Genomic DNA, 12,050 nt, shown 5'->3' on the forward strand with positions numbered 1-12,050 from the left:
GCAGTAGTGCATGTTAGAGATGCTGATGACAGTGGAGGTGAGAGTATATAGACAGGTAGGTAGGTAGGTAGATAGGTAGGTAGATAAATGTATGGATGAGTGAGGGGAGAGAGGGAAGGAGAGAAAGGATAGTAAAGATTAAGAAATATTGGAATTGGCAATTGACTGGCTCTGTGCAGATATGCGTCTAGGATATACCCCAGACTTTTTGCTTAGATTATTGGAAGCAATTACCATTACCTAGGATAAGGGTTGAAAGAAGACAAGTTTTGTTTGCATCATGTTACCTGTGAGACACTCAGATGTAGTATGTTTGGTAGGTAGAAGTCCATGATAGACATGGTGATTATAATAATTTATTTTCCAAGCCAGAACACTTTTGAGAATGAAAGAATTTGCTATTATTGATTACACCTGGACAGTAGTCATTCAAGGAGTAACCCGAGCAGACTGGGATGACTGGTTAATTTAATGAGAGGGGATATCTGATTTCTTATGGTCGTGTATAAGAACATATGCAGAACAATTAGAAATATGTTTCATTCTGTCTATAAACAGGGATTTTAAAAACATCTATAAATTACTTATTTTTTTTAGACTATTTTGATGAAATGAGGGAATATGGCCCGATTCATATTCTGTGGTCAGCGTCAGAAGACGATCTGGCTGATACTCTGAGTGGTGTTGCCAGCTGCATAGACACCTGCTGTAAGGCCACTGAAAAACGGATGTCTGGACTCTCAGAGGCCCTGCTTCCTGTCGTACATGAGTATGTGCTGTATAGTGAAATACTGATGGTAAGAACACCTAATTGCACTTTTAACTTAGTCCCTAACCTGATTAATAAGCTTTATAAATTCAGTTTTCTATTTGTTTTTCACCACTCTCCTCCTATCTTAGCAGGATGCTTTGCACGTAGATGCTCAATGAATGTTTGTTCACTGCGCCAATGAATTGATGAGCGGAAGAATGCATTAATAAAAGACAGAAATATTCAACATTAACAACAGCAATTTATAAGATTATACATAGTTCCGAAACATCCTCCGCCAAGATTTACATAGGAAATATGATTAGTTTTTCAACCTTTTAAAATTTTGCTTTAAAATTTTTAGTGCTTTAGAAATTTCATGGAAGAGTTGCTTTCCGCTTCCAGGTAGTACATTTGATCCACCAATATATTTAGTATCATTGTGTAGAAAATCCTTGAGTAGGACCTTGCTGTTTGTTCTGCCTCTGGATGCTTCTAAAAAGAAATCCTTTGAATTAAAAAGGTGTTCTGTCCCTATTTGAAATGGCTTTTATTCTTCTTATATCATAGTTTTGCTTTTAAACTCCCCAGTTCAAGTTAATGTTTCCAGATATTTGGGGTTTAGCAATGCTATCTGCAAAGCTAATGTTCTTCATCCGGTGTTATCCTCTGCTCACAGGACCTTGCACAGTCAATCTGGTACCCTCAGGTTTCAGTGTTTCAGGGTGGCAGTTGGGAAGGACTCAGCTTACATTCAGATATACCCCATTTCATCTGCCATTTATAATTGGAGCCATGTCTGGTTTCAGTTTTCATGTACGCTTGATTTGGGAGGATTGTTTTTTTTAATTTTGTTTCTGTCTTGGTAAGAAAAGCTCTCTTAGCCTTTCAGCATAAGATCTGCTTCTTTTGTGTTTATCGTATTTAGGTTTTCCTTTCATAGCCATTTCATACTCTGTGGATATTTCAGGTTTCTGCCGCTACTTGACTTTTTTGGGGTCCTCTACAAACACACCTTTCTTGCTTCCCAAAGGTCTCTAACGCTTCACTGTTGAGAAGTCTCCTCCTTATCCTCATCAGTTTCTTTGGCTGTATTCCATCGTTTTACTTCATTATTGATTTCCTCTCTGTGTAGCTATTCAAAAAGATCTGATTTGTATCATTAAAAAAAGTATATTTTTTCCCTTATTAGATGTATTTTCCTCTATATTATGTCAAGATGGAAGTTATGCAATTTAAATCACGTATCATTAAGATGTGGAAAAATTATAATAGCAGCTAGAAAGAATTATTTTTTAGGTTCTTATTTTATTGTATCATTTTGTAGACTCCTAGGGTATAATCAGTAGCATTTATGTTACAGTTCTGGTTCTGTTTTATATTGGAATGTTTCCTTTAATGTGAGCTAAAATAATAAAAAGAATATGCCTCGACAAAATTATTACATTTCTGTAATTTTTACTAGTTGTCTTCTGAAGCAATCTCTTATCTAAAATATTTCTACCTGTATGAAGCACGGTAGTTCATATTTATGGAAACAGACCCTAAATAAATGGGATAAAATTGTAGTGTTTGTCATTTGGGCTGGAGAAAGGAAGGGGTTCCTGACATCAGTGGTAATTAAACATTGAAGTAAATATAAATGAATTTGTGATAATTAGTTGAATTTTCTATTTATTTCTTAGAAAATGAGAGAAATGTTAATCTCTTTTGAATGTTTTGAGAGTGGTTCCACCGGCACAAAACTAGACTGGGTAGTTTTCGGGATGCCTTTTATCCTTAAGGCTTCTCAGTTCTCACTCAGATACTATAGAGCCATCTTATGTGGCCTCCATGTAACTAATTTGTGTCTAGGTTCTTCCCTTCCTCTGAAGACATCCCAAAGACTTGTATCTCATTAAGGCCCTTCTCTTGTATCTGTGCTTCCACTCTCCCTGCTTGAATTGTGTGTCTACTCAGAGTCAGTTTTATTTTTTCCTTAGCCTGTTTAGGCCACTTGTGTTCATTATTACAATTTCATTATTCAGTTAATACTGTGAAAACCAGTGAAAGATGAATACAGATAAAAAGAGTCTTTGTCCACAAAGCCTAAGTAGAATATCTCAGAGGAAAAGTGAGTCACCAAGGGAAAGACGTTGTAAAAGAGCAGCATACATTATAAAAGATATAGATGAACTCTGCACTCAGGTTCCTTCACAAGGGTACGTTAAGTTTAATGACATTGAAACTTAAAATCATGATTATTCAAGAAAACGAGATGGAACTGCCGTCAGTCAGAGAAGAGACCATGATTTCTCATCAAAAGCTTGGCTAATTGATTAATATTTATATATTTTAAGCTAAAATAAAATCTTAAGATGTGAATGCACACTTAAATATTGATTCTCCACTGTACTTGACTGATTAACTGTACCTTTGGAGTCAGATGTTGATTATATTTTCAGGTATGTGGCCCATGTGACCCTCTTAACTGCAATCGGATTATGCCTTAGCATATATTTTCAGTGCTCCCACTGATTTTTTACTTGTTTTGTTCTTTTCTCTTTTTAAAATACTGTATTTGCTTAGAGTGCTTCATCAAAAGTTGTGCATAAAATACTTAAACCAGTAAGATGTGCATTGGGAAAACTAATACTAAAGGATTTATGAAAAAATAAATAAATACTTGCTTTCAGTGTAGCTTTTAGAGATTAAAAAAAAAAATTAAGTCATTATATCCCCAAATGAATGACAGCTTGGGTAAGAGATGCTATTTATATTTTGAAAAGTATATTTTTGTTATTCAAAGATTATTAAATCCTCATGTTTTAATACAAAGGGTGTTATGAAAAGAAGAGACCAAATACAAGCAGAACTGGATTCCAAAGTCGAAGCTTTGACCTATAAAAAGGCAGATGCTGATCTGGTAAGTTTTTAAGTTTCTCTATATAATCATATAGAATTTTTAATATAAAAATTTTATTAGCAATATAGAGCTCCTTACATGCTTGTTTTTAAACATTCAACAAAGGATACTATAATTTCAATATCTATTATATATTGAGTACAAAGTGAGTGTGCAAGCTTAACAATGATGCTTTTCTTCCTTTCTGTCTGTTACAATGAACGAAATAAGAGGTTAGTTGTTTTTTGTTTTTTTTTTTTTTTCATTAGAGTGTTTGAAGAAGGTATGAAAACTGGCACTGTTCTAGGTTAGTAAGTACTCAGTATATAAATCCAGTTTTTATCTAGTTTTATAAGATACTTATACAAAATAAGTTGATGTTCCTATACGCTTTTTTTCTAGTTATTGTAAAAACCTTTACAAGAAGAGATATATTTGTTTTCAAGTTTAATCATTTTCTGAAAATACTTTTTTTTAATGGGAATTTTCAAACATAAAAATAGCTTCACTTATATAATGAACTCGTATACCCATCACTGGGCTTCATCAATTCCCAACATTCTGCCCAACTTTTTCATCTTTTTTCTCACTTTTTTGTCTGAAGTGTTCTAAAGGGACACTCTTTTGTTCCAGACATTATATTATAATTCCAGACATGATATTATCACACACAATATTTTAGTATTTATATTTTATTACCTTTGCGTATTTTCAGAGTAATACTATCAGATTAGAATTAATATTCTCACTTTAAAATCGAGGCAAAGGTTTGGAAGGTGGAGTATAAGTTGGCCAAGTTTATATAGTTCGTGAAACAGAAGTAGGATTGGGGGGAAGGCATCACTGGCCCCCTTCAGACCATGTTGTCTCTCAGAGAGCAAGTATAAAATGGGAAAATTGCTTATCACTTTGGTTAATTTCCGTTGAGTCTCTATGAAAGAGACTTTCTTAATCCTTTTTATTTTAATTTAAGGATTTAGATTAGTATTGAGTATAGTCATGACAAGTGAGGAGGGGAGTCACTGAAACCACCCCCTGTTAATTTGTAGAACTGTAGCCCCATCTGAACCTCACTTGGGACTCGGCCTGCCTCCTCCCTGCTTTATTTTCTCCCTCGCTTTAATTGTTTTCTAACATAAGATATGATTTCCTTACTGGCTTTCTTTATATCATCCTTCTTTCTCTCCTTGTCTATAATCAAAGGACCTTAAGGGAAGGAAACTTTTGTTTCCTGAAGTATCTCAGCCCCTAGAATAGTACCTGGGACATGGCAGCCTCTCAGTAAATATTTCGTGAATGAATGAACGAATGAAAACTGCAGTAACTGCTGTGATTCATAAAAATATATTGAAGGCTTGAAGCAAGAAGTCTACAAAATCAGACTTTGTGCAGAACATTGAGACTTCACTAAAAAGTGACTATGAATTATCCTCATCTTTCTTGACAGTATTTGTCTAACTCAAGTTCATTCTCCTGAATGGACTGTGGGTGGGGAGTGAGCTGCTGTAGACAGAGTAGAAGACTGGAATCTGTGAGAGAGAATAACAGAAATGCAGCAGTGTAACTAATGCTTGAGGAGAAAATCATCTTTGCTTTTACCGCAAGATGAGAATAGAGGAAACCCGAGATTAACCTTTTGCATTCAGTAAGGGGTGTGTGTGTGTGTGTGTGTGTGTGTGTGTGTGTGTGTGTGTGTGTGTGTGTATTTTTAATTTAAAGAGTCAACTGGAAAGAACAAAAAGGATGGGCATATACACAGAAGTTGTATCTTTTGAACTGTAGAATTTTTTTATTTGTTAAATAATTTTAAAGGTATTGAAATCAGAGATTAGATGAAATTTTGCCCTTGACTAAATGCTAGAAAAAGTAAATTATTTTAAAGTTTCAGGAGAATAATAAAATGGCTTAAAAACCAAGCATCTGTTCAGAATGGCTTATATTCATATTTTAAATGGAAAGGAAGAGTAGTTGGGATTATTCCAACCACAAAAACACAGGAAAAAATAGCTGGGGCCCGAATATGGCTAGGCTTTCCCAACTCAACTTAAAAAACCACACTTTCTTTCATTTGACTTGCAAATATTTTGTCTTTTGCTCTGTAAAAATTTCCTTGATACCTCGTTATAACCTAATGATCCATCTGTATTCAAGATTCTGTTTTATCTGTGTCAAGTCCACTATAAAGTATTTTTTACCTAGTTAGCGGCTATGTTGTGATATTGGAGAAATTTAAAACTTCAATGATCTGCATTATATTCTGTAAGAAACTTTTAATTCATTAAGATTTGAAACAGACACTTTGTTAACAGAGACATTACAAGTATTTTTTTTGTTTCCCATCCATACAGCTCTTCCCTAAAATGTATAGGGACTAATTTAATGATTTGTGAGTGGCACCATTTACATTTTCAAGTGATTTATTTGTTTACAGACCTCACTTTAAAATCCTTATGTCTTATGATGGTATCTTTGGGAGAAACCTCCTACGGTTACTCTCAAAGTGAACCTGCCATGACCGGTCACGAAACAACCGAAGGGAAGTTGCTTAGAAATATTCAGGATAGGGTCACCATAGAAACGTGCCCTTGTGAGGTCCTTCTAAGAAGCCATCCTTTGCAGTCACCATGGAGACTCTGGCAGAGAACTGAATATAGCAATCTAGCCTGGTTGTTTACCATGGCAACTCAAGCAGGGCCACTCTGGAGACAACCCTGGGGCCATTTCTATGGAGACCCACTGGGGCTGCCGCCAGAGGCTCCATCAAAGTCACTTTTGGGTGGGATGCTATATGCAAACCCAGCAAAGCAACTCCTAACGAACAGGTCGTTGAAATGAAGCTCTCTCAAGAAGGACGAAAACTTGAATAGTTATAATTATTGGGTAGAAATACAACAGTGATGTAACATTCCAGAGGTTGTGTTGACACATCAGGTGACCTTTATGTGGACTTCGCGGCATGCATACGAGGCTCTGGTCTTTACCTTGCCTGTAGCTTCGTATGTGCTCTAAATTAGCAATAATGGCATTATCATTACTTTTTCTCATCACACAAATGTTCCCACAAAAATTGTGTGTTTTACTGCATATTAAAATAATGTTTTAGAGTGAATTCCTTGATTTATTACCTGGATAGTTATAAAGTAGCTGGTTCTTAGAGTTTGTAGTCTGTAGTTTTATCTCAAAATAATAAATTAATTGTTTCAAAATGACCTAAACTCAGTAAAGTCTTACAGAATACTCATTGGAAGGTTGGTTTAACTGTTCATTTGAAGTTTTGTCGTTTAGGCTTTGGAATTAGATGAACCTAGGAGCAAATCCTAGCTCATTTGCTCAAATCTTAGGATGCATTTCTTAGCTTCTTTTGGCCTCATTTTATCATGTGTAGTTTGGAGAAATTATTAGTACCTTTCTAATAGGCTTTTTTAAGGATTAAATGATACAATACAAGAAAATTATTTAGATCATTGGAAGCACTCAGTAGTTGTTAGCTGCTATTATTTTGATGACTTTCTAGAAGTAGTATTTGAGATGGGCCCTGTAAAATGACCAAGGAATTGTTCCTTGAGGGACAAGGAGGATATTTCATGTAGAGTGGATATGAAGAAAAGTACAGGGGAGGCGAGGGATGTGGCTGTAAAGTGTGCTGCAGTCACATGGGAAGGGACCCTTGTTACTGGTCAGGATGAGGAATATGCACTTTATTCTTTGGACAGACTGGCTCCAGTGAGAGCCTGGACTGTGAAGAGGTGGTACTAGAGGAGAGCAGATTTGAGATATACGTAGGTGGAAGATGACTCCCTAGCGCTTGAAGAATGAGGGGCAGCCAATGTTTCAAGCTGTTAGTGATTCTTAACATTTCTAGCTTGTAAGGAGAGCAGATAGTGGCTTTATAAACTGAACTGTACTATATAAAAGGGGGAAGAAGAAAAATTGGTTATGTGCGACTCTGTGTCATGATAAGATGACTTTTAATGTAGAGGTATTCAACAAAACCTTTCAACAATGTTGAATACCTCCCATGTGAAAGACACTATTCCAAGTGCCAGAGAGACAGCGGTCAGGAAGACAGGCCTACATTCTAGTGGACAGAGACAATAAGAAATAAAGAACTACTTAAAATTTATAGACTATTGTCATATATGGTAAGTGTGGAAAAGAGAGAGTGTTGGGGAGCAATGCAATTTAAAATATAGGGGTCAGGGAAGGTCTTACCAAGAAGATGATTAGGTAAAACCTGACAGAGGTGAGGTCTTGAACCACAAGAACACCTGGGAGAAGAGCGTTTCAGGCAGAGGGAACAGTAAGTGCAAAGTGCAAGTATGCCTGCACCTTCAGGACAAGCAACACCAGTGTTGCTAGAATGGAATGAGCAAGCCGAGGAGCTGTGAGAAACGAGGTCAGATCGCATAGGGCCTGATAAGGTTTGGTGTCAGTGAGACAGGAGGAGAATAGTTGACAGAGGACTAACACAGTCAGACTTAAGTTATGAAACAATTACTGTGCTTGGAAAAGACAAAGGTGATTTATATGTGGCGTGTGCATGGGGCGGGAGAACGCGGGAGGTGGAGACTAGCTCTTACCATCCCAGTGAGACATAACAGGTTGAACCAGGGCGGAAGGGGTGTGAAGTGGTCAGATTCTCAGTATATATTGAAGGTAGAGTGGTTCACTATTTGGTGGATTATAGATTGTGAGAGGACAAGGAGGAGAGGCAAGGGCGATGCTGAGGTTTTTGGACTGAGCAACTGGAAGGTAGGAGTTTGCATTAACTGAGATGGAGAAGACTGGAAAGAACAGGTTCAATGGGCAAGATGAAGAAATCAGATTTGGACGTAGAGAGCTGATGTGCCTATCAGATACCCAAGTGGAGATGCTGAGTAGGGAGTTAAGTATAAAAATCCATATAAAAAATCCAGAGATTGGGGAGAGTTCCATCTGGAAATATATATTTGGGAGTTTCTAGAAGATAGACAGTATTTAAAGAGATGATATTTTGTTGAGGTCACTAAAGGAGGAGGAAAAAAAGAAGTCCCATGACTGATTCTTGTCATATTCCAACATTAAGAAGCAGAGAAGTAATGGCCGATGGGGAGAAGGAAAGGGACTTTAGCTGTTGGTAGATAACTGGACCAGTAAGATGAACTAAAAGATTTATTTATTAATTCATTCAACTTTTTCAAAGCACTTCTTCATTTATGAGGCATTTATAAAAACAGCTTGATACAGAATGATTAAGATAAGTGTAGATAATAAAATATTTCAAGAGAAATTGAGAGTTGTATTATGTGCTCCAATAAAGAAGGTATTCAATGAAATAGATACTCTTCAGTCAAAGTAAGAGAATTTCTTACTGTGGAGATAAAGGTGTAACAATAAGTAGATTATGAGGAAAACTCAGATATTTGGAGAAACTTGTGGTTTCTGCAGTTATAAGTTTTCAGAGTCAGAGCTTCTGTTTGAAAATGCTTATTCACTTCACTGCTGAACTGTAAGATAAATAAGGTTCATCTGTGGTGCTAAATAATGCTGCATATCAATTTTATTTTTATTTTTATTTTTGAATGGATGATTTATAGTTTTCCACTCAAAGCAGCATTCGAATATAAATGAATATGAATACATCTGACATTTAGCAATATGTGCACAGAATCTGAGAGTTGGATCTAGATATAATGCCATAGCTGTTTAGCAGTGTATTTATGTGAGCAAAAAAAAAAAAAAATGCATTTTCCTAAGATCATTATAGTCTGGATTTGCATGTAGCCACATTCAGTAGATACAAACAGATACCAAATTTATTCAAGCTGGTCCTTGCTCTGTGCGACTTGCTATTTTTGAACCAATATTTTACTCTTATCCTCAAATAGTGGTTATTAATCTTCGAGTGTTCTTGGTAGTGGACTATCTGGAGCAGAGAGCAGCATCGCCTTCTCTCTAAGCTTTAAAGAAATAACATTGGCACAGCTCATTTTTGTGGTAGAAGGCAGAGGATGCATCTACGTTTTCTCAGATATTTGTTGTCCTCTCTCTCTCCCCTGACCTTTTTACAAATTTATTTATTCCTTTCTATATATTCCTCATTCCCTAATATCTGTTTTGCTCTCTTCTTCTTTACTGTCTATTCGGGTGGGTGAATGAGTGATGCTGTACCCGAGAAGGCCCTCAGCAGCCTCTCTTTCCAGAACAAAGCACCAGGTAGTGCCTAGGATTCCACTCCCTCTAGACCTTCACTGGCAGGCCTCTTCCTCAGGGCATCATTGGTTCGTGCAGTAGGAAAAAATATTCACATGCTCCTATTTATATAGGCTCATAAAGGATAATAATAAATATTTGATTAACTAGCAAAAAAATCGTATCTACCCTATGAATAAGAGTCTGTTGAGCCTGGGATCTCTATTTGGAACTTACCGTATTACTTTTTCCCTCTGTCATTTATGTTTATGCCCCTGGCACTTCCTAGCAGAGCAGTCTCTTGAAAAGTGTTTGGTATAAGGTCCTAAACCCAATTACAGAGTTGCATGTGATTTCAACCACAGCACTGTGCGCCTTTGTGATTTTGGTCTAGTTACTTACATTCTCCTTGCTTTAGTTTCCTTAACTGTAAAAGTCGTGGGTAATACCTTCCCTACCACGTTGTTAAATCAGCACAGGAAAACTCAGCCCAGTGCCTTACCAGGGTTGCATTGTAAATATTTTTATCAACAATATTAGAGGAACTTTCTTTGAATTATATATTGTGCATATAATTTGAAGGTTACACCTTCAAATTGTTTTTTTAAAAAAATGAGGCAGCAATTAGCCTAACCTGAATAGTGAGCCCTTCTAGGCAATTGAAAGGGTACTTTAAAATGCATCTGAACTTATACATACTATCAAAAAGTTGTGTTTGGACACCATAGAATTATTTTAACCAAACTACAGTTAGTATTATACTACTGATCTATAATGAGAGACATTTTAAGAAGGAAAACCATAAATCCCTTTATGATAAGCATCAGCAGCACTGACTATGTTATATTTTTTTATGAGGACTCTGGAGACATTTCTTAATGGGTACGCACCAGCAATAGGAATTAACTTCTTCTGAGCCATTAGCTTGTTTTCAGTGTGTAACACACCTTGAGTTTTATACCTGATGCTGTCCTACGGTTTATCTCACACTTCGTTAGTTACTGGACCGTTGGACAGCTAAGTATACCTAACCCCTGACTTTGCCTTGTTTTTTCCCTACTTTTATTTTCCCTTTGCACTAATGTCTTTATCTACTTAATATCTTTGAACTACTTGTACAGTATAATTTTGAAAGCCATCTTAAATCTAATAGGGAATAAAAAACAAGAACTAGAGGTAAAATATCCCAAATCATCTCAAAGATCAATACATTTTTAACAACATATTTGTGACAAAAAAACAAAAACAAAAAAAAACAACCATGTTTTCAGTTATGTCTTTTGGGATTCACAAACACCAGCATGTCTGTTGTGCACACAGACTTGAACTGATTCGTGTTAACTTACCCAGAAAATTAGTCAGGAGATATTTGAAAAAGGTGGAAAAATTGTACCACTTCCAAAATTTTTACCCATGAAATTTGCTTAGGGGAGTTCTTGCATATTAAGGTTTATTGATTTGCAAAAGAACACATAACCTTACAGTCTTAATGAACAGGGCCTGTGTCTGCTGGCGGTGGGCGAGGGCGGAAGGAGGGCAAAGACAGCGGAAGGCTGCAGAAACAGAGAGGCAGTGGAACGTCGTCATGGATGATTTTCTAGAGAAAGGTTGCAAGCTCTGTGTCTTTTTCTAGGAACATTTTTCTCCACTGTCTTAACTGCAACAGAAAAAGTAACAGATGGATGAGTACAAGGGGTAGTTTAAAATTCCAGTCATTTCTTCTCAGAATTTAAGAAATTCTACATACGGTGTCCTTGTGGATTTGTGGTTTGGTTTGTGGAATTTTGCCTACCATACATATAATAGTTTAAACATCTGTCCTACATAGGAACTCAAAATAAATTCAATTTCCTATTAATTTAAACTTTTTGTTAATAAGAAATATGTCCTGAGGGTCTGTCTTACACATCTCTTTCACTCCTGGCCCTGCCCGGGCACTCGATAAATATTTGATTGTGCTTAGCACAGTAGCACACTGGGAGTCTGAAGCCTGGTAATGGCTTTGATTCGCTGTTACTTAACCTGCAACCTTAATCAGACATTAATTATTCTTTATCCACAAACATGCAGAAATAATGCTTACTTGGAAGAAAAACTTTTTGAAGATGAATTAATGTTTATAAATCTAGAGCTTGTGTCAGTAAAAATTTTGATAAGCTAGAGAAAGAAAGTATAAAAGAATAATATATTAGAGAATATATAATGGTATCATAAAACATATTATTTAAAGTATGAATCTTCCAA

General features: G+C 36.1%; 1 protein-coding gene across 2 annotated transcripts in view; it reads left to right on the plus strand.

Annotated features, from left to right (window-relative positions):
• SNX7 (sorting nexin 7) overlaps positions 1 to 12,050 on the plus strand; it is a 67,208-nt gene that overhangs the window by 31,753 nt on the left and 23,405 nt on the right. For both annotated transcript variants that reach the window (XM_025038466.1, XM_006919550.3), the window contains exons 6-7: positions 598 to 797; positions 3,570 to 3,656. In XM_025038466.1, the coding sequence (XP_024894234.1) occupies positions 598 to 797; positions 3,570 to 3,656 (287 nt within the window). The remainder of the gene's footprint in view (positions 1 to 597; positions 798 to 3,569; positions 3,657 to 12,050) is intronic.

The sequence above is a fragment of the Pteropus alecto genome, unplaced genomic scaffold, assembly GCF_000325575.1.
Source record: "Pteropus alecto unplaced genomic scaffold, ASM32557v1 scaffold106, whole genome shotgun sequence".
NCBI lineage: Eukaryota > Metazoa > Chordata > Mammalia > Chiroptera > Pteropodidae > Pteropus > Pteropus alecto.